The sequence below is a fragment of the Prionailurus bengalensis genome, chromosome D4 (assembly GCF_016509475.1).
Source record: "Prionailurus bengalensis isolate Pbe53 chromosome D4, Fcat_Pben_1.1_paternal_pri, whole genome shotgun sequence".
NCBI classification, from domain to species: domain Eukaryota; kingdom Metazoa; phylum Chordata; class Mammalia; order Carnivora; family Felidae; genus Prionailurus; species Prionailurus bengalensis.
This window is the reverse complement of record NC_057359.1, coordinates 67,273,677-67,297,067: the sequence shown is the minus strand read 5'-3', so window position 1 is coordinate 67,297,067 and position 23,391 is coordinate 67,273,677. Positions and strand designations below refer to the sequence as shown.

The 23,391-nt window shown below is 35.5% G+C and overlaps 1 protein-coding gene across 2 annotated transcripts in view; it reads right to left on the bottom strand.

Moving 5' to 3' along the window:
* Positions 1–503: 503 nt before the first annotated feature.
* Positions 504–23,391, bottom strand: part of TMEM38B (transmembrane protein 38B) — a 52,144-nt gene continuing 29,256 nt past the window's right edge. For both annotated transcript variants that reach the window (XM_043567146.1, XM_043567147.1), the window contains one exon: positions 504–2,479. In XM_043567146.1, coding sequence (XP_043423081.1) covers positions 2,267–2,479 — 213 coding nt within the window. In that variant the 3' untranslated portion in view covers positions 504–2,266. The remainder of the gene's footprint in view (positions 2,480–23,391) is intronic.

The following is a 23,391-nucleotide window of genomic DNA, read 5'->3' as shown; positions in this document are numbered from 1 at the left end:
AGTGACTGATGTGATAAACCAGAATTGGATATTAATTTGGCCACATTTTACTAAAGGATGAAACCACGGAGCTAAGTCAGCCCATATTCTTGCCAGCATCTTGTCTCCTCTTACTTAAGAAGACCTACTAGGTCTTGACTTTCTCACTAACTCCCTATGACTGGCTGTGTGAAACAGGCCCACAGGCCTCTTTCATGCTACACGTTAGGAAAGAAGTTTAAACAATCTGCTTTGCAAATCTAGTCACGTCTCTAGGCAGCATGAGTAGATTCAGAGTGGGAGGTTTCAAGCCTAAGCCATGTTCTCCAGTACAGCTTTTTCCTAAGAAACTTGAAATGAAGGTTACAGGATGCATGACTAGATTAATAAAGCTTGCAACAATATCCCATTTGGACAGTAATCATTCAATATATACTGAAATCAGTCAAAATGCCAGAGAAGTTCTGAACTACTAACTCAAGAAAAATATAAAACAAAAACATAAAAATAATATAATACTCCACTGGTGCTAAATAACTTACTTTAATAAATTGTCTTTAATACAAGTATAAAACAATATTCCTATCATTTCAACTACAGTTAAACCCAGACTTCAAAGCTAAGTCAATAATTAGTAACACGTTAATTCTGAAAAGTTTTTAACTACAAGAGTATCAAATATACTACAAAACTCAAATATTTTAATGCTGACACAGTATTAAAAATAAACTTCTTAGCATCCCAAGGCTATCAAAGGTCCTCCCCCCAAATATTTATTTATTTAATAAGTTAAAGCATAGTACCCTGTTCGTGCTTATATTTATAAAAAAAAAAAAATTTAATGTCTAACTTCAGTGTGATTTGAATACTTCTATGCCATCCCCAAATGCCTTATATACATACTAACTCTTTGCAGGTAGGAGGTTCATGGTCTTGGTAGAAAAAATCATGTTAGTTACAGTGTTTTAAAATTCTAACTAGACTTTTAAACTATAAAATAAAACAAGAAAGTTTAACTTTATTTAGTTAGTACCTTTTCTCCTCTCTCTCTTTTTTGTTGGGGGGGGGGGCAAAAAGGACTGATTTAACATCATTCTTCATTCAAATGGACTATTATACAAGGTTTTAGTTTATGGTTCTTCTTTGTTAGCTGGTTAATATCAAATGCCCAAGGACAATTCTCATTAGATCTGAACATTTCCACATAAGGGTAATTAGATTTAATTTAAAATAAAGTTAATAACATATGTATGTACATGTAGATTAAAATACAACATAAACATATGCAAACTAGTAAGAGACATTCACCTAGAAAACTGAAAAGTATCCACTAGAAAGGAGACATAGGGAAAAATTTTAAACTGAAATAATACTTTTTGCTGAATCATTAAGCTACTACCATCAACATAGATCAACTAAGATCAGAAAGAAGTTAAGAATATGCAAAATGCTGACAAGAATGATTTATTCTACAATTAAAATGAATGTTTTAAAGAGAAAAAATAACTTTCTAAAATGAAACTTACAAAACAAAACTTGGGTTTAGTAATTTATTAAAAATTTCACCCCTAATTTTCTTTTGAAAAAAAGGAACATTATAAACAAGGGCATGAAATAGACGTCAGATTGAGACTCATACCAATACTCTGTTCTCAATGAAAAATAGAACTATTTTAAAAAATTAAATAAAATTTCAAATATTTTCCATTTAATGTACATTAAAAAATACAGTATTTATACCTGAAATATAAACTAGTCATTTATTTTCATTCATAATATAAAGTGATTTAGGGAAGGTTTACTTTTCCCAGTGCTCAAAATTAAATAAGAATTGTTTCCCATATCTAGGAATTATACTGATCACATAAAGTAAAAGTTTAATTTTGCGGAACTAGAGCTCAGATTCAAATAAAAAATGTGTTTGAAAATACCTAAATAAAACAAAGGCTTTAATTTTTATTAGTTTGCAATCATAGCAAGTTTACTTTTTCTAACATTAGGAAAAAAAATCAAGCCCCCTTTATCAATATAAAAAATTTTAAATAATCACAATAGAATCTTTTATATATAACTTAGAAAAACAATTTCACATGATACACTCATAACACTCAGAAATTACAATCCAGAAAGAGACAATCTCCCTAAAACAGAAAGAAGTTCTTTCTTTTTGTCACCTCCATTCCTTATATAAACTTTATTTCACATCATTTACATACAAATATTTATCACCATCTGTCAGGTAGGTAAGAAAAAAAATTCTGCCTTTAGAGCTCATACAGTAAATTTACTAAGTCTTCTTGGTATGTTTCTTTTTAACAGTATCTGAAGCAACAGCTATAGGTTTTGAGGTCGATGAACCAGTACCATTAAAAGATGATTTTGTTTCACTTTTCTTTTCACATGGTGTAAACTGCTGCTGCCAACCAAACAGCATCCGGCTCAATGCGTCCTCAAAGAGAGCAAAAGGCACAGTAGCAGTCTCTGTAATCATCATGGTTATCTGGAAAAAGAAAGTTCAATTTTGAATTTAAACACAAATGTCTTCTGTTTCTCAAAACTGAGAGGAGAAAGTAAATTTTAAAAGAGAGAAAGATTAAAAACACATTCTTATTTACTGTTTAAAACATTTTTTTATTGAGGTATAATGGACATATTAGTTTCAGGTGTAAAACATGTTTCAATATTTGTATATATTGCAAAACGATCACCACAACAGGTCACCATACATGGTTACAAAGCTTTTGTGTGATGAAAACTTTTACGATTTATTCTCTTAACAGCTTTTGAATATGCAATACACTATGATTAACTATAGTCACCATGCTTCACATTGTATCCCCATGACTTATTTTGTTAACTAGAAGGTTGTAGTTTTTGAGTTCCTTCATCCCTCACTCCCCCCACCCCCAGCCCCTGGCAACCACCAATCTATTCCTTATATATGAGTTTTGTTTTGTTTGTTCATTTGTTTTTTTAGATTTTACATGTAAGTAAAATCATGTACTATTTGTTTCTAACTTCTTTCACTTATCATAATGCCCTCAGGATGCGACTATGTTGTTGCAAATGGCAAGATTTCATTCTTTTTACAGCTAAGCAATATTCCAGTATGTATGTGTGTTTTACATCTTCTTTATTCATCCACCAACTGACACATTGTTTCTGTTATCCAGGCTATTGTAAATAATGTTGCAGTGAACATGGGGATGCATGTATCTTTTTGAATTATTTCAATTTCTTCAGATAAGTATCCAGAGTGGAATTACTAGCTCATAAGGTAGTTCTATTTTTAATTTTTTGAGGAACCTCCAAAGTGTTTTGCACAGTGGCTGCACCAACTTCCATTCCCACCCACAGTGCACAAGGGTTCCCCGTCCTCCAGATCCTCATAAACACTTGTTATTTCTTGTCTTTTGGATAACAGCCATTCTGACATTCTGATATCTCCTTGTGGTTTTGATTTGCATTGCCTGAGGATGAGTGATGCTGAGCATCTTTTCATGTACCTGCTGGCCATCTGTATGTCTTCTCTGGAAAAATGTCTGTCTATTCAGAACTGTCCATTTTTAAATTGGATTGTTTGGCTTTTTGCCATTGAGTTGTATGAGTTCTTTTTGTATTTTGGATATTAACCACTTATCAGATACATGATTTACAAATATTTTCTCCTATTCAGTAGGTTGCCTTTTCATTTTGCTGACAGTTTTCTTTGCTGTACACTTTTTCAATTTAATGTAGTTCCACTTATTTATTTTTGCCTTTTTTGTCTTTGCTTTTGGTGTCAGATCCAAAAAAATATCACCAAGACTGATGTCAAGGAGCTTACCAGTATGTTTTCATCTTCCCGGAGTTTTATGGTTTCAGGTCTTTAATCCATTTTGAGTTAATTTTTATGTATGGTATAAGACAGTATTTCAGTTTCATTCTTTTCCATGTGGCTCTCCAGTTTTCCCAACACCATTTATTGAAGAGACCATCCTTCCCCCATCATATATTCTTGGTTCCTTTGTAGTAAATAAATTGACCGCATGTGCATGGGTTTATTTCTGAGCTAAAATGTTATTGTTTAATCTTTAGGAGAAGAAAACCTAAGCTAGGTTCTAGAAAATCTCTGTTCTCTGTAAGTTTATACTTAAGCAAAGGAAAAGAACATAACTCGTTAACAATAACACAAGGTACCATATTTTGGGGTGGAAATGAGCAGTACAACCATAAAAATATATCTAGTATTCAAAGGAAATAGGAAGAAAAAATATCATCTACAGTCAACACCAAACAATCAATAACAGCTGTCATTACTATGCCCTTAACATGTGCCAGAACTTTAATAAGTGTTCTATATTATCTCATCTTCTTTATTTTTTTTTAATGTTTATTTTTGAGAGAGAGAGAGACAGCATATGCACAAGCAGGGGAGGGGCAGAGAGAAGATGATGGAGGATCTGAAGTGGGCTCTGAGCTGACACCAGCAAACCCGAAGTGGGGCTTGAACTCACAAACCACGAGATCATGACCTGAGCCCAAGTCATGCTTAACCAACTGAGCCACCCAGGTATCCCCATCTTATCCTCTTTAAGTGTAATCCAACAATTACTCCATTATTACTCTCAGCACAGAGATGTGAACCATGGCTGACAGGTTCAGTAACTTGCTTGAAGTCACAGAACTAATAAGCAGTAAAGCAGTTTGGAACACCCAGATTTTGAGTTCAATCACTAAATACACTGTATTCTATCATTACCTAAAGTCACAGATTTTTTTTTAAATTTTTTTTTCAACATTTATTTATTTTGGGGACAGAGAGAGACAGAGCATGAACGGGGGAGGGGCAGAGAGAGAGGGAGACACAGAATCGGAAACAGGCTCCAGGCTCTGAGCCATCAGCCCAGAGCCCGACGCGGGGCTTGAACTCGCGGACCGCGAGATCGTGACCTGGCTGAAGTCGGACGCTTAACCGACTGTGCCACCCAGGCGCCCCTAAAGTCACAGATTTTTTAGTAAATGCAGAATACTACCCTTAGGAAAGACTGTAGAAAGTCTCTAATCATCCAATGCTTTCTATATGTATATGTATATGTATATGTATATACATATATACACAAAGCACTAAGACATTAGGAGGTAGAATATAAAGTGCTACCAATTCTTTATTTGGCAAAATGCAGTGTTCAGAGATGTTCAGATTTGTTCAAAAAATTAGACTGGTACAAAAGGATCTGGGGACAGAGTTTTAAGGACTAGAATGATCCCAAAAAGCCCAAGAATTTCTAAGAGACAATTCTTCCAGCAAATCTAAGATAATGAATCAAATTAGAAATTTATGGAATCAAATCTCCACAAGAGGCCCCTACTTAATCCACTTATTTGAAGAAAATGGAATCAAGAAAAAAAATTCTTATTAACTGCAATACGGTCTAGGTAGTGAGGAGACAGAATAGGTTCCATCAAGGAGAATGGATAAGTGAAACCCATACTGTGCAATTGTTAGAAGTAATAAATAGAAAAGTAATTGGGAAATTCTTAAAAAAACTGTTAGGTGAAAGCCAGAACAAGAGCTATAGTGTGCTATCATTTAGATAAATTAAAAATGCATGTACACACAACACTGTGAATGTACAAAATGTCACAGAATTGTATACTAAGAAATAACTAATTTTGTTATGTGACTTTGACCTCAATAAAAAGAAACAAAAAAAATAACAAACTTTTTAAATAATGCATGCACACAGGCTTCAAGCTAGCCATGACTAAATAAATGCCTTATATCAGACTCAGTCTCTCACCAAAATCAGTATTAAAAACAGAAATACACAAAACAACCATACAAAGGCACTGGAGAACAACAAATCAGGCAGAACCTAATGGGGCTATCCCTAAGAGAAAGTTAACTGAACAAGGTGAGCTCCAGATTCAATCTGGCATTTTTGTTTTAATGAAATGTGTCAATTTACAGCATAGGAGAATAGCAAACAGAAGTCCCAAATGGGCTAAGGAGACAGAGCCTGCAGTCTGAGAAGGCCAAAGCACCTAGGACTTGAGAGAAAGAAAGCTCAAAAAGGAGAGAACCAGAAAAACATTAAGCCCAAAGATCCACGCATAACTTAACTCTGGAGAAGTTTACCCTAAACTGTGCACACACAGGAAGAGATTTCAAAAACCTAGTGCAGAGCAACAGTTGGAAGGCCAAAAGCTGAGCAGACACTTCAGCAGCCAGCTGAAGGTTAGAGTACAAAGCCAGCCAAAGTGGAACTGCCTAGGGATACATCTCAGGCTTAAATTAAGACTCCAAAAGGGTCACATTCCAGAAGGGCAAACCCCAAAGAGAACAGCATTAACAAAACCTAAAACTAACTATCAACAGGATTATAATAATCTGCTTGTGCATTAAACCTGGTTGCCAGAAAAATGTCAGAATATAGTCCCTGCCCTTAAAGTCCTTACAGATTAGTCAAAGATAAGCTAGTCAGAGACAGAGTAAATCAGTAATTACAGAACAGTAAAGAGTAAATGCAGTGATGGAGGTGTGGCCACAAATTTTTAGGTAAGAGATATAGATTTGGAAGTCATTACCATACAAGTAAAAGGTAAAGGCATGAATATGAATGTGATCACCTGGAGAGAAAACATACAGAAAGGAGAGTCTAATATAATGTTAATCTACAAGTTTATGCCATTATTGTACAAGATATAAGAAGAACTTCCTTATATTAAATTATTCTTTAGCATAAATAGTTATAATGCAAAATTATCTTGGTCATAACTTGACTTCGTGAACTGCCAATAAAAGATAAAAGAATTCAGATAAAAACAATGGTCCACTATCAGGAAAACAGCAATGTCTTTTTACAAAATCTTAAAGAAAAGACTGTCAGGATCTAAAGTATTTCCTGAGAACATGAACTATATAGTATTTTTCAAAGTCGAGTGCTTTAATAGAATCTCTACTCCCAGTAGACTCATCACTCAGCTGAGAAGTATTGCTGGCATCAGAAATTACGGCTGAGATAGACTTACGAGGTTCAAGGACAAACTTCTGTGAATTCAGCCTCTTATCAGGTCTTGATTCAGCAAGGTGACACAAATATAATGGTGACAAATGGAACGAATCTTTATTCTTTTACAAATAAAATACAAAATTGTCTCCTTATTTAGTAAACTATTAACAGAAAAAGTGTATTACATAATTTAAATAGCATTTGACTTCCTGGTCTCTTGCTTAAAAAGGGAAATAAAGAAAAGAAAGTAGAAACCTTAACAACAATCTGATATTTACAACATATCCTAAGATATAAACTAATTCAAGTAAAGAAACTGTTTAAAGCTCCACCATATTCTTTATGTAATATCTCATGTCATATCATTTCAAAGATGCCCAAATGTGACATACAATCTGAGGTCTTTAAGGGCACAAACAGCACTTAATGTTCTTTAGATCCTTCACAGTGTCTAGAATGGAGAGTACAACCAATAAACGTAACTTCTACCTCTCAGGAGCAACTGAAAAACTATTATACAATGTATCTACATAGGCAAAAAAAATCTATCATACAATATATCTACACTGGCAAAATAATATCTACATTATTAATCTCTCTCCACCTAGAATATACTTCTTTCTGTCTCTACCTGCCTAGATCAAACAACCCTTTGTAGTGCAACTCATGTGTCAACTCCAAAACCTTTTGGACACCTTCCAGTGAAAGTCTCCTTGCCCCTGAATGAACTCCCAATGGCAAGTGGCATATTCAACCATGTTTTCTGTTAATCTATACTTTCTTCGTCGGTGATACCACTCATTCATTCGTCAGCATTAACCTGAGGCTACCAAATAAATTAAAATCTTAGGATTTCCAATTCTTTAAGTAAGCTTCACACCCAGTGCAGAGCCCAATGTGGGACTTGAACCCATGACCCTGAAGATCAAGACCTGAGCTGAGATCAAGAGTCAGACACTTAATTGACTGAGCCGCCCAGGTGCCTCAAGATTTTCATTTTATAAATGTCATTTTCAATAAACTGGGTAAATTAATTATTTCTGGTAGTACAATCTTAGATAATTAAGTATGAGGGAATTAAATACAGAGAGACCTCTGTATTTATCTTGATCATTTATCAGTCAACAAATATAAATTTAAAATCTACCACATACACTAGACACACTGATAGGGATACAGCAATAAATAAAACAAACTTAGTGCCTATCTTCATAAAGTTTAAAAGCATAGTGTACATGTCTCATATGTTTCTTCATAACATCTTAAGGACAAAGTCTGGGTCTTATTTAAAGTTTATATGCTCATGTGTATCCCTCAAAGGGCCTAATAATATTGTCCCACATTCATGTTTTCAATAATATACCATCTGAATATACCTCTCAAGAGCATTCAGCACAACTCCCCAGTCCATCCTTCCTAAATCTGTATCTCAGTTTTCCCCTTGCTTCATTCACAACTTCTTTACAGTTTCCCGTTCTGAATCTTCCTTCTCTAAATATTAAAGAATCTCCTGGCTCTGTCTTCACTCCTCTCTCTGTTTCTCTGTATAACTGCTTCCCTAAGTTGATTTACAAATTTAATACAATCTCAATTAAAAAAAAAATACTAACGGGGCGCCTGGGTGGCGCAGTCGGTTAAGCGTCCGACTTCAGCCAGGTCACGATCTCGCGGTCCGGGAGTTCGAGCCCCGCGTCAGGCTCTGGGCTGATGGCTCAGAGCCTGGAGCCTGTTTCCGATTCTGTGTCTCCCTCTCTCTCTGCCCCTCCCCCGCTCATGCTCTGTCTCTCTCTGTCCCAAAAATAAATAAACGTTGAAAAAAAAAAATTAAAAAAAAAAAAATACTAACAAGGTTTTTTTTTACGGAATCAGACAAATTGCTATTAAAGTTCATATCCATACACAAAAATAGCTGGGAAAATTTTGAGGAGAAAAACAAACATGCAGGAATATTCAGAAAACACTAAAAATGAAAAATTCAAAGAATGCCTGATTCTCCATAGCCTTGTAAACAGAACATACATGAGAAATGGCATCTGAGGATTATTTTAATTAACATTTCTCAAATTATGAATGCTTCGATTTTTTCATATGTTTGAAAGACATCTTCATATCTTTTCCATGTGAATTGCCTGTTGACAGCTTCCTTTTAATTTTTCCATCAGGTTTTTGACCCTGTAACCTTTAATTTTAAGAGGTTGTTATGTATTACAAATACAAACCATCAATAATATATGTTGCAAGTACTTTTATCACGGTTTGACAACTGTACTTTTATTTTGTCCATGGTGCTTCCATCCAGGCAACTTTTTGAAAAATGTTACAGTCAAACTTGTCAACCTTTTCTTTACAGAAAAAGAAAAAAGTAAGCCCAAAGTAAGTACAAGGAAGGACACAATATAGACCTGAAATCAGTGAAATACAAAACAGAAAACAATGACACAAAAAGCTGCATCTTTTTTTTTTAATGTTTATTATTTTTGAGAGAGAGAGAGCATGAGCAGGGGAGGGGCAGAGAGAGAGAGAGACAGAATCTGAAGAAGGCTCTGAGCTGTCAGCACAGAGCCAATGTGGGGTTCAAATTCACGAACTGTGAGATCAGGACTTGAACCCAAGTTGGACGCTCAACCGACTGAGCCAGGCGCCCCAAAGGCTGGGTCTTTCAAACAAATCAATGGAACTTATAAACATCTAGTAGGGCTGACTTAGAAAGAGAGGAGGGGGTGGAGTTAAGATGGCAGAAAAGTAGGGAGACCCTAACCCTGTCTCATCCCTTGAACTCCGCTAGATATTTAATCATTCTAAACACCAAAGAAATCAACTGGAGGTCTGAATGAAAAAAACTGCAAGACTACATGTAGAAAGGGGAACACTGTTTGGAAGGTAGGAAGTACAGAGAGTTTACAGGGTGAGATATTGCTCTGGGTCCAGCCGGGGAGGGAAATAGCCTAAGGAGGCTATCACGAAGTATTATAAGCAGCAGAGAACATATGGTGGGAGCAGTGCCTGACTTAAGGGTGCTCAAGTGGTGAAGCAGGTAGAATCCCAGGAGTGACAGCATGGTCTGAGGATCGCTTGTGTCACAAGAAAGAGTGGTCGCACCAAAAAGTTGTGCTGTTTCCAGGCATAAGAGAAGGGGCTTAGTCAGGCTGAGGGCTGCAAGCTGGGGTGCCTGCTTTCTGCTGTTTTGACATGAATTCTGAACAGCAGCACAGTCATGCCACTGCTTTTTTCACCAGGCAGACAAAAGCCTGGCGAGACCCTTCCCCAGAGGAGCAGCACAGGCCCGGCTCAGGGAATCCCTAAAATTTGGAGTTTTGAAACTCAGTCATGCACCTGAAATTTAAAAAAAATCTTGGACACAAGAGGGGTGATTAATTGCTCTTCTGTGAGGCTTCCCTGAAGCGTGTCAACATTTAGTTCCAGATTCAAGAGTGGGAGGGGAAGCTGGCCACATTCATTCCGTCCTTCATAGCTGAAAGCCTTCAGGGAGTAAAACAGTGCCACCCAGAGGAGGCCGGAGACACTTACATCAAGACCTGCACCCCTGAACCCCTGAGGCTCTTTTCCACTAAAAGGAGTGAGCCTGAGAATCAGTGGGGCAGGCTCCTCCCCCCAGAAGACCAGCACAAATAACTCTTTTGCACCAAGTCTACTACCATAGTATTGAAAAGTATCAACTCTAGGGGAAATTAGATCCAACTTCTGTTTTACTTTCTTTTTTTTTTTCATTTGTTTTCTAATTTTTTCAATTCCTTTTTTTTGTTTGTTTTACTTTTTACTATTTTTATATATACCTATTTTTATATTATTTTATTTTTGGATCTACGTCCTTTTAACAAGCAGATCAAAACACACTCAGGATCTAGCTTTTTTGTTTGTTTCTTTGTGTGTATTTCTTTTGTTTTCTGGACAAATTACAAGATGGAGAAACTCACCCAAAAGAAAAAATAGGCAAGAGATCACAGCCAGTGATTTAATCAACACAGATATAAGTAAGATGTCTAAACTAGAATTTAAAACCACGAATACAAGAATGCTAGCTGGGTTTGAAAAAAGTATAGGAGACAACAGAGAATCCCTTTCTGCAGGGATAAAGGAACCAAAATCTAGTCAGGCCAAAATTAAAAATGCTATAACCAAGATGCGATCTCAAACGGATCCAATGACAGCGAAAATGGACGAAGCAGAGCAGCAAATCAGTGACACAGAAGATAAAGTTATGGAAAATAATGAAGCTGAAAAGAAGATACAAAGGCCAAAGATCACAATACAAGACTTAAAGAACTCAGCAACTTATTAAAGAGGAATAACATTCATATCATAGGCATCCCAGAAGATGAAGAGACAGAAAAAGGGGCAGAAGGTTGTGAGCAAATTATAGCTGAAAACTGCCCTAACCTGGGGAAGGACACAGGTATCAAAATCCAAGCAGCACAGAGAACTCCCATTAAATTCAACAAAAGCTGCCCATCACCAAGGCATATCATAGTCAAATTCACAAAATACTCAGACAAAGAAAGAATCCTGAAAGCAGCAAGGGAGAAAAAAAGTCCTTAACCTACGAGGGAAGGCAGATCAGGTTCACAGCAGATCTGTCCACAGAAACTTGGCAGGCCAGAAAGGAGTAGCAGGATATTTTCAACATGCTGAATATGAGAAACATGCAGCCAAGAATTCTTTATCCAGCAAGGCTGTCATTCAGGATAGGAGGAGACATAAAGAGTTTCCAGATAAACAAAAACTAAAGGAGTTCGTGACCACTAAACCAGTCCAGCAAGAAATTTTAAGGGGGACTCTTTGAGTGGAAAAAAACAAAACAAAACAAAAAGACCAAAAGTGACAAAGATTAGAAAGGACCAGAGAATATCACCAGAAACATCAATTCTACAGGCAACACAATGGCACTAAATTCGTATCTCTTAATAATTATTCTGAATTTAAATGGACTAAAAGACATAGGGTACCAGAATGGATAAAAAAAACAACAAGAACAAGTTCCAATTATATGCTGCCTACAAGAGACTCATTTTACACCTAAAGAAACCTGCAGATTGAAAGTCAGGGGATGGAGAACAATCTATTACGCTAATGGATGTCAAAAGAAAGCTGGAGTAGCCATACTTATATCAGACACACTACACTTTAAAACAAAGACTGTAACAAGAGATGAAGAAGGGCATTCGATCATAATTAAGGGGTCTATCCATCAAGAAGATCTATCAATTGTGATTATTTATGGCCCCAACCTGGAGGCACCAAAATATATAAATCAATTCATCACAAACAAAGAAACTCATTGATAATAATACCATAATAGTAAGGGACTTTAACACCCCACTTACAACAATGGACAGATCATCTAAGGAGAAAATCAACAAGGAAACAATGGCTTTGAATGACACACCGGACCAGATGGACTTAACAGATATAATAAGAACATTTCATCCTAAAGCAGCAGAATACACATTCTTCTCTAGTGCACATGGAACATTCTCCAGAGTAGATCACATAATGGGTCACAAATCAGCCTTCAACAAGTACATAAAGATCGTGATCACACCATACCATAAAGATCGCTATGGAACTTGAAATCAACCACAAGAAAAAATTTGGAAAGCCTACAAATACATCGAGGTTAAAGAACATCCTACTAAAGAATGAATGGATTAACCAGGAAATTAAAGTAGAAACAAAAAAATACATGGAAGCCAATGAAAATGAACACATGACAGTCCAAACCCTTTGGGATACAGCAAAGGCAGTCCTAAGAGGAAAGTATATTGCAATTCAGGCCTCTCTCAAGAAGCAAGAAAGGTCCCAAATACACAACCTAATCTTATACCTAAAGGAGTTAGAAAAGGAACAACAAATAAAGCCTAAAACTATCAGAAGAAAAGGAAACAGTAAAGATTACAGCAGAAATAAATGATGTAAAAACAAACAAAAAACAGTAGAACAGATCAACGAAACTAAGAGCTGGTTCTTTGAAAGAATAAAAACCATTGATAAACCCCTAGCAAGACTTAGAAAAGAGAAAGGACCCAAATAGATAAAATCATGAATGAAAGAAGATAGATCACAACCAACACCACAGAAATATAAATTATAAGAGAATACTATGAAAATTTATGTGCCAGCCAATTGGGCAATCTGGAAGAAGTGGACAAATTCCTAGGAACTCACAAACTACCAAAATTTAAACAGGAAGAAATAAAAAATTTGAACAGACCCATAAGCAGAAAAGAAATTGAATCGATAACTAAAAAATTCCCAACAAACACTAGTCCTGGGCCAGATGACTTCGCAGGGGAATTCTACCAGACATTTAAAGAAGAGTTAATCCTTATTTTTCTCAAACTGTTCCAAAAAATAGAAATGGAAGGAAAACTTCCAAACTCATTCTACAAAGTCAGCATTACCTTGATTCCAAAATCAGACAAAAACCCCACTAAAAAGGAGAATTACAGGCCAATATATATCCTGGATGAACCTAGATACAAACATCTCCACAAGATACTAGCAAATCGAATTCAACAGTACCTGAAAAGAATTATTCACACTAACCAAGTGGGATTTATTCCTGGGCTGCAGGGCTGGTTCAATATTCACAAATCAATCAACATGATACACCACATTAATATAAAAGAAAGGATAAGAACCAAATGATCTTGTCAATAGATGCAAAAGAGCATTTGATAAAATACAGCATGCATTCTTGATAAAAACTCTCAACAAAGTAGGTACAGAAAGAACAAACCTCAACATCATAAAAGCCATATACAAAAGACCCATAGCTAATATCATCCTCAAGGGGGAAAAATAGAGAGCCTTTCCCCTATGCTCAGGAACAAGACAAAGATATCCACTCCCACCATTTCTATTAACCATAGTACTGGAAGTCTTAGCCCCAGTAATCAGACAAGAAAAAGAAAGAAAGAGCATACAAATCAGCAAGGAAGAAGCCAAACTTTCATTATTTGCAGGTGACATGACACTCTATGTAGAAAACCCAAAAGACTCCACCAAAAAATTATTAGAACTGGGGAACTGGGTAGTTAGTTGGGCATATGACTGTTGATTTCAGCTCAGGCCATGATCTCACAGATTGTGGGTTTGAGCCCCACACTGGACTCTGCGCTGACACACAGAGTCTGCTTGGGATTATCTCTCTCTCTGCCCCTCTCCTGATCACACTCTCGCTTGCTCTCTCTCTCAAAATAAACTAAAACATTAAAAAAAAATTTAAATGCTAGAACCAATGTATGAATTCAGCAAAGCTGAATATAAAATCAACATGCAGAAATCTGTTGCATTTCTATAAACGAATAATGAAGCAGCAGAAAAAGAAATCAAGGAATCAATCCCATTTGCAATTGTACCAAAAACAAGAAGATATCTAGGAATAAATTTAGCTAAATTGGTAAAAGATCTATACTCTGAAAACCAAGAAAACTTGAGAAAGATACTGAAGAGGACACAAAGAAATGGAAAAGCATTCCATGCTCATGGATTAGAAGAACAAACATTATTAAAAATGTCTATATTACCCAGGGGCGCCTGGGTGGCTCAGTCAGTTAAGTGTCCGACTTCGACTCAGGTCATGATCTCGCAGCTGTGAGTTCAAGCTCCACATTGGGCTCTGTGGTGACAGCTCAGAGCCTGGAACCTGCTTTGGATTCTGTGTCTCCCTCTCTCTGCCTCGTCCCCAGCTCACACTCTCTCTCTCTCTCTCACTCTCTCAAAAATAAATAAACATTAAAAAAAGAAGTCTATATTACCCAAAGCAATCAACACATTTAATCCAATCCCTATGAAAATATCATGAGCATTCTTCACAGAGCCAGAACAAACAATCAATGGAACAGAATATAGTCCAGAAATAGACCCACAAATATAATAGCAACTGATAGTTAATAAAGATGCCAATATAATTCAACAAGGGAAAGGACAGTCTTGTCAGCAAATAGTATTAGAACAAATTCATCTTCATGTGGAAAAAATAAAACTGACCCTTACCTCGTATCAATCATAAACTTAATTTGAAATGGATCAGATACCTAAATATAAAGGCAAAAACTATAAGAAGAAAATACAGGTAAAAAAATCTTCACAACCCTGGTGTATGGAAGAACTGCTTACATAGGATGCTAAAAGCAACACCATAAAAGGACAACGTGATAACTGAATTTCATCGAAACTAAAAACTTCAATTCTTCTAAAGACAATATTAAGGAAAAAAAAGAAAGCCACAAACTAGGAGAAAAATATTTGCAATTCAGATATCTCATAAAGAATTGGTATCTGAACATACTGAGAACTGTTACAAGTCAATAATAAGAAAAACAATTTTCACAAATGGGCAAAGATTTGAACACTGATAATAGAAATGACCAGTAAGCATCAACAATAGCCAGAGTATGGAAAAAGCCCAAATGTCCATCAATGGATGAACGGATAAAGATGTGGTATATATATATACAATGGAGTATTACTCAGCAATCAAAAAAGAATGAGATCTTGCCATTTGCAACTACATGAATGGAACTGGAGGGTATTATGATAAGTGAAATTAGAGAAAGATAAAAATCATATGACTCTACTCATATGAGGACTTTAAGACACAAAACAGATGAATATAAGGGAAGGGAAACAAAAATAATATAAAAACAAGGAGGGGGACAAAACAGAAGAGACTCATAAATATGGAGAACAAACTGAGGGTTATGGGAGGGGTCATGGGAGGGGAGATGGGCTAAGTGGGTAAGGGGCACTAAGGAATATACTCCTGAAATCATTGTTGCACTATATGCTAACTAATTTAGATGTAAATTAAAAAATAAAATAAAATCACGGGAAAAAAAAAATGACCAGTAAGCACATGAAAAGATGCTCAAATCTCTAGCTATCAGAGAAATACAAAAAAAAAAACAACAAAAAACCCTACAATGAGATACCACCATATGCATATAAAATGGCTAAAGACTGACAATAACATATATTAGCAAGGATGTAGGACAAGTGGAACTCTCATACACTGCTGGGTAGTAATGATGATGGGTACAAACATTTTGGAAAACAGTGTGCCAGGTTTTTTTTTTTTAAAGTTAAACATATGCTTTCCATATAACCCAGCAATTCCACTCTCAGCTATTTATCCAAGAAAAATGAAAATACATGTTCACATGAAGTACATGTTTCATAGCAACTTTATTCATAAAAACCTTACTCAAATAATCAAAAACTAGAAACAATCCAAAATCCATCAACAGATAACTGGATAAACCAACTGGGGTGTATAATGCTACTTAGCAATAAAAAGGAATATGCAACAGCATAGGTAAATCTCAAAAACATTATGCTGAACAAAAGAAGCTAGGCACAAAATATACATACTATATCATTCCATTTATATGAAACTTGAAAAAAGATTAATCTATAGTGATTGAAAGTAGGTAAGTGGTACCCTGTCGCTATAATCAGTAGTTGGGATTTACTGGAGTAGTGCACAAGGACCTTTTTGAAGTAATGGAAATGTTCCATATCTTGATTGTGATAATTATGCAGGTACATAAGTTTGTCAAAACTCATCAAACCATAATGTTAGAATGAGTATATTTTATTATATGAAAAACTTTTTAAAAATTTTTAAAGAGCTTGTTCTTAAGTGTTTTGCAAACTTCACAGCCCTTTGAAGTTATTCTTTGTATCTCTGGAAAATGTACTGTCAGATTAACTTTCTGTATAAGATCCTTTAGCCCAATTTTTTCAGATCTGAGGCCCTGAATAAAAGACCACATATAATAAAGATGAGAAATCAGAGTATTTACATGAAAGAGTAAGTTGGTGGCCTGGGTATTGGAGGGATCTTAAAAAAAAAAAAAATGCTACTTCACTAAAACATTTTTTTTAAAGAGATACTGATGAAGTTGGTCTCTGTATCACATATTGGGAGACTGATAGAGGTTATACCTAGAAATGGAATTAACAACTCACAAGATATATGATTCTTCAACTTTGTCAGATACTGCCAAACTGCTCTCCTGGGCTGTTTCTATTTATACTCCCTCTAAATCCCTTTAAAATAGTTTATATGCTTTGTCTTCAATTTCTCTTATTCACCTCAGTCTATTACAATCATTTTTCTATTCTCTTCCAGTCCACTGAAACTGCTTTTACCAAGGTCACCAAATACCTCTCCATTTCAAAATCCAACAAACTCCTTTCAGTTTTAATCCCTCTTAACCACTCAAGTCTCCCTGTGCTTCATTTCACAATAACACTATTTCATGATAACTCCTTATCCTGAGGAGCCAAAAGATAATCCATGCTTCTCAAACCTTTCTCAAATCATCTCTGATGGAAGAAAGTGAACTTAGCAGAACCTCAAATGAAGACATGCCAAATACAAAATGTCATATTTTATTTTATCTTTTAAAAAAAGTGTATTTTGAATTCTGTTCCATAATATATTCCTGTTTAACTTTAAAATGTTTATAATCATTAACACTGAAATCAACTACTGGTACATAATGCTTCACATTTATAATGTGACTTTGTATGCTAGTGCCAAACAAAAGCCATATATCCCTTAAGATATGTGTAACTCTAGTTAAAGAAAGATAAATGATGTGCTTAAAACTGTGAAGCCTAGATTTCAAATTCTTACTCCAAAGTCCATGTGCTTTGCCCTATACTAACAGTCTTAGTTGGCACATATTTCTTTCCTCTGAGACTTGGATTTTAACAATCACAAAAGACTTGTGAGAGCTGGAAAAGGAGAACAGAGTCCTTCTTGAATGAAACTGGGATCATACAAGAACTGAGCATCACTGAATGTTCAGCTTGCTTGCATTCTGGAAACAGGAAGAAAGAAAACAAAGATAAGAGGGAGGGAAAGATGGGGTGCCTGGGTGGCTCAGTAGATTAAGCAACTGACTGACTTGTGATTTCTGCTTATGTCATGATCTCACACTCTGTGAGATCAAGCCCCGCATCAGGCTCTCTGCTGACAGTCTGGAGCCTGCTTTGGATTCTCTCTCTCTGTCCCTCCACTGTTCACGTGCACTCTCATGCTTTCTCTCTCAAAAATACATAAACATTTTTTAAAAGAGCGGGGGAAAGAGACAAGAGAAAGAGGAAGAAATTTAACATAATGCTCTCAAAAAGGAAAAAAATTAATAGACCAGACATGGAAAAATTAGTAACTATATACTATATTTGAAACATCATAGGGGCACCTGGGCAGCTCAGCCGGTTAAGTGTCTGACTTCGGCTCAGGTCATGATCTCACGGTCCGTGAGTTCGAGCCCCGCATCGGGCTCTGTGCTGACAGCTCAGAGCCTGGAGCCTGCTTCAGATTCTGTGTCTCCCTCTCTCTCTGACCCTCCCCCATTCATGCTCTGTCTCTCTCTGTCTCAAAAATAAATAAACATTAAAAAAAAAATTTAAGAAACATCATAAGCATATGTGTAGATATATGTAGACTCCTTACACCTCCAAAAGAATATATTTACTTTTCATACATACAAATAATTATAAAATCTCATCAATACTAGTAGAGAAATGAAGTCTCAACAAACACCATAGAATACCACACACACTGTCTAAAATGCTGTTAAAGAAAAAATTTTTAAAGATTTTTTTAACGTTTGAAATTTTAAAACACGCTTGTCAAATAAGAAACTGTAGTGTAAGTTAAGAGGAATGTAAATTGGATGACAATAATATACACGAAAACATGTGATATGAGACACAGCAATGTAAAACAATGTGTTGTGAGGAACAACAAAACCAAAAAGTTGGTCCTCAGAAAAGGATAACATACAAAAACCTCTGACAAGACTGATCAAAAAAGAAGAGAGGAACTTTCTCCTTGACTATGACACAAGAACTGATTCTAGACTAGCCTTCCAGGCATAAAAGCCATAAACCTGACAAAATACATGAGGCAAACACTTTCGGGCACTGGCCGACAGAGAGTGTAAGACTGATCATGAGAAGAGACAAACTGATAAAGTGACTCAAACATTTACCCTCACTTCTGTCTCAGGACAACTTCTCAAGCAGGGAGCTAGAACTGAAACTGAGGTAGCTGAGACTGGTATTGGTGAATCTAAATAGACTTGACCAGGGTAAGGTATCAAAGAGGAGGAAACTGGGCATGTTCTGGGGGTCCAGGAGGAGACTCCAGATATCTATATGGTACCACAAGTCCTTGGCTTAGGGCTAGCCTGCACATGTCAAGAGGGAGACTACTGTGACTTAGCACAGAGTGGCTTTTGGTGGATTGCAATACCATCAGAGATACCACAGGGTGAGCAATGCTGGGGGCATTTACTTTCTGTTTCTCTTACAGAACTATTTTTATACTTACATCATAGTTTTCTGTGTGCTTATTTTACTTTTGGGGAGCTATTCTCTTTGAAAAGAGAAATCATATTTATTAGTATCTTTGTATAGGCCAAAGCACTGATTATCCAAAACAGCCAATGCAAATCTCCTGACTATATAAATACCACAGGAAAAGAGTGAAGTAAAGAAAAAATAATTACTGCCAAATTTTCCCTGAATATTCTGTCAATTCATTTTTTTATATCTAAGAAAAAAAAAAACTATAGTAGCTACTCAGAAACAAATGACAAGCCATTCAAAAATCAGTGTAAGGGATGTCTAGGTGGCTCAGCAGGTCCTAATCTCACAGTTCATGAGTTTGAGCCCCGTATTAGGCTCACTGCTATCAGTGGGGAGCCCACCTCGGATCCTCTGTCCCTCTCTCTCTCTGCCCCTCCCCAGCTCAGTAGTGCGCTCTCTTTCTCTCTCTCAAAAATAAATATTTTAAAAAATCAGTATAAATCTAAACAGAACTTAGGCAAAAGTATGCGTTAAAAATGCACATTCTATTTACAAGTAGGTGGATAACAAGGGCACCCGGGTGGCTCAGTGGATTAAGCATCTGACTTTGGCTCACGTCGTGATGTCACAGTCCATGAGTTCAAACCCTGCATCAGGCTCTATGCTGATAGCTTAGAGCCCGGAGCCTCCTTCGGATTCTGTGTCTCCCTCTTCCTCTGCCCCTCTCCTGCTGCTGCTCTGCCTTTCTCTCAAAAATAAATAAATATAAACAAATTTTTAAAAATAGTAAGTTGGTGGATAATAGGAAAATGCTGGGAAATATTATGAGACAAGTTTAATACTGTACGTTATTATCATACTGCAATACGGTGTTTAAATATTATAATAAAGAAGTATATATCCAGCAATAATTGTAAGAAAAATTCCTTTTTACTCCACAAATTAGGACTTCAACAAAAACTGATGTTTGTAATTTAAAAAATTCAACAGACACCAGTAGTACTTATTCTAATAAATCCACAATACAAGTTCATTTTCTCTAAAGATTAAAGTTAGAAAATTTCAGAAATTATACAGCTCCCCATACTCCTTCATGATAAAAACACTCAACAAACTAGGAATTGAAGGGAACTAACTTCCTCAATCTAATAGCAGGCACCAATAAAAGATTCATAGTTAATATCATACTTAATATGATAAAGACTTAAGATAGTGAAAGACTAACTGGCTTCTTCTTAAAATCAGGAAAAAGAAAAGGATGTTCATTCTATTTCAATTAAACATTGTACTAGAGGTTTTATCCAGGGCAACTGCACAAGAAAATTAGATAGAAGACATGCAGACTGAAAAAAAAAAAGAAGTAAAACTATCCTCTATTTGCAGATGACAGGATCTTGAATATACAAAACCCTAAGGAATCCACACCAAAAAAAAAACCCCATAAAACCTACTGGAGCTAACAAACAAGTTTATTAGCAAGGTTATAGAATGAAAGATCAAAAATCAATTTTATTTCTACATGTTTGCAATGTACAATTCCACTTACTATAGCATCAAATAGAATAAAACACTTATGAATAAATTTAACAAAAGGATATGTATGACTCATACACTGAAAGCATCATGAAAAAAATACTTTAAAAGACCTAATAAATGTAAAGACATCTGTGTTGATTGTTTGAAAGCCTTAAAAGTGTTAAGACAACAATACTCCAAACTTATTTGCAGATTCAAGGCAATCTCTATGAAAATATGATCTGGCCTTCTTTGCAGAAATCATGAAGTTAAACCTAAAATTTATATGGAAATGCAAATGACCTAGTATGGTCAAAACAATCCTTAGAAAGAACAAACTCAGAGGATTCACACTTCTCAATATCAAAACTAACTACAATGCTAAAATAATTAAGATAATGTGGTACTAGCAGAAGGATAAGTAAATAGACGAAGGGAACAAAAGTGAGAATCCAGAAAAATACCCTCACATTTACAATTCATTTTCAGCAAGGGTACCAAGACAATTCAATGAGGGAAAGAACAGTCTTTTCAACACATAATACTAGGATGAATAGATACCCACAGAATCTTCAAGAATGTAAAGCTACATAGCCACAGAATGTAAAAGAATGAAGTTTAATTGAATCCTTTCTCATACCATACCCAAGAATTATTTCAAAATACATCACAGAGCTAAATTAGAGCTAAAACTATATAACTTGTAGAAGAAAACATAGAGATAATCTTTTTGACCTTGGATTTGGCAACAGTGTCTTAGATATGACATCAAGACATATACAACAAAGGAGAAAATATGTAAATTTGACTTCATCAAATTTTAGAAATTTGCACTTCCAAAAACAAGAAAGTGAAAGGACAACCCACAGAATGGGAGAAAATATCTATAAATCAGAAATCTAGTAAGGGTCTAGGGTCCAAAATATATGAGGAATTCTTACAACTCAACATTAAAAAGATAAATGACACATTAAAAAATGGGCAAATGATCTGAATAGACATTTTTCTAAAGATATACAAACAAACACATGAAAAGATGTTCAATACCATTAGTCATCAGTCATCACAACCACTAGAATGGCTCTAATAAAAAAGACAAGCATTGATGATGGTATGTGAAATCAGAATTTTCATACTTTGCTGGTGGGAATGTAAAATGATGAAGCCACCATGGAAAACTGTCTGTTAGCTCCTCAAAGGTTAAACACAGCATTACTATATTATCTAGTCCATTTCTATATTACACCCAAAAGAAATGAAACACATATCCACACAAAAAACTACATGAATGCTCACAGCTCATTATTCCTATTAGCCAAAAAAATAAAACCCAAATATTCATCAACCAATGGATAAACAGAATGTGGTATATCCATACAATGGACTATTATTTGGCAATAAAAAGGAATAACATACTAATGCATACTACAACATGGATGAACCTCAAAAACATGGTAAGTGAAAGAAATAAGTCACAAGGATACATTGTATGATAGCAATCACATGAAATGTCAAATAGGCAAATTTATAGAGACAGATCAGTGGTTGCCTACATTTGGAGGGACTGAGGGAAAATGTGAAGTAACTGGTAATGTGCATGATGTTTCTTTTTTGGAGTGATGAAAATGTTTTAATACTGATTGTGGTGACAGCTGCACAATTCTGTGAATATATAAAAAAACACTGAAATGTACACATAAATGGAGGAATTTTACAGTATGTAACATATATCTCAATAAGCTGTTACAAAAAAATACATACAGCTCAAAATGTTGAGGACTGGAAGAGGACACATATGAAGAGATTTTGCCTCAGATATTTGAAGTACTTGAATTACAGCCACAGATCACCTCCATAGTAGGACTACTAAAACAACAATAAACTATCCCTATAATGACTTGGTTCTTTCTAAGATATAAATTTATTTAATATATACTGTCTTCCTTTTAAGAATCCAATAGGTAAGTTTTTACCCAAAAATACCTGGGCTGAGAGTTAGCTATAAAATTCCTCTACATTTAAATAATACTCGTATTTTTAAACCAACTGTCTACTTTTGAATAGGGAACAATATTTAATAATGGTAAGAGTAACAATAATCAGAATTAGACTCATGATACAGCTGCCAATAAAATTCATACGATACGTCCCAGTAATAGAAAGACATGCACCATCTCCAATCCTCTCAACAATCGTATAATGAAGATGAGGAAATCAGGATTCAGAGACATTAAGTGACTTGCCTATTCAGGAATTAAATAGCAAAGCTAGGATTTGAACTTAAGATTGCCTGTCTCCAAAACCTGTGATCTTACACCACACTACCTCCTATCTTCAAGACAGAATAAAGCTTCCAACAAGGCAATAATAATACAAGAGACTACACACAAATATGCCCCACTATAAAATTTTGAAATGTTAAAGCTTTAAGGAACCTCAGAGAACATCTAAGTATCCCATTTTACAAATGAGACATTGCTGTCTGCACTCTGATCAGCTATAGCTATTTCCACTATTCTGGCCTCCAACATTTATTAGACTATCTGCAAAT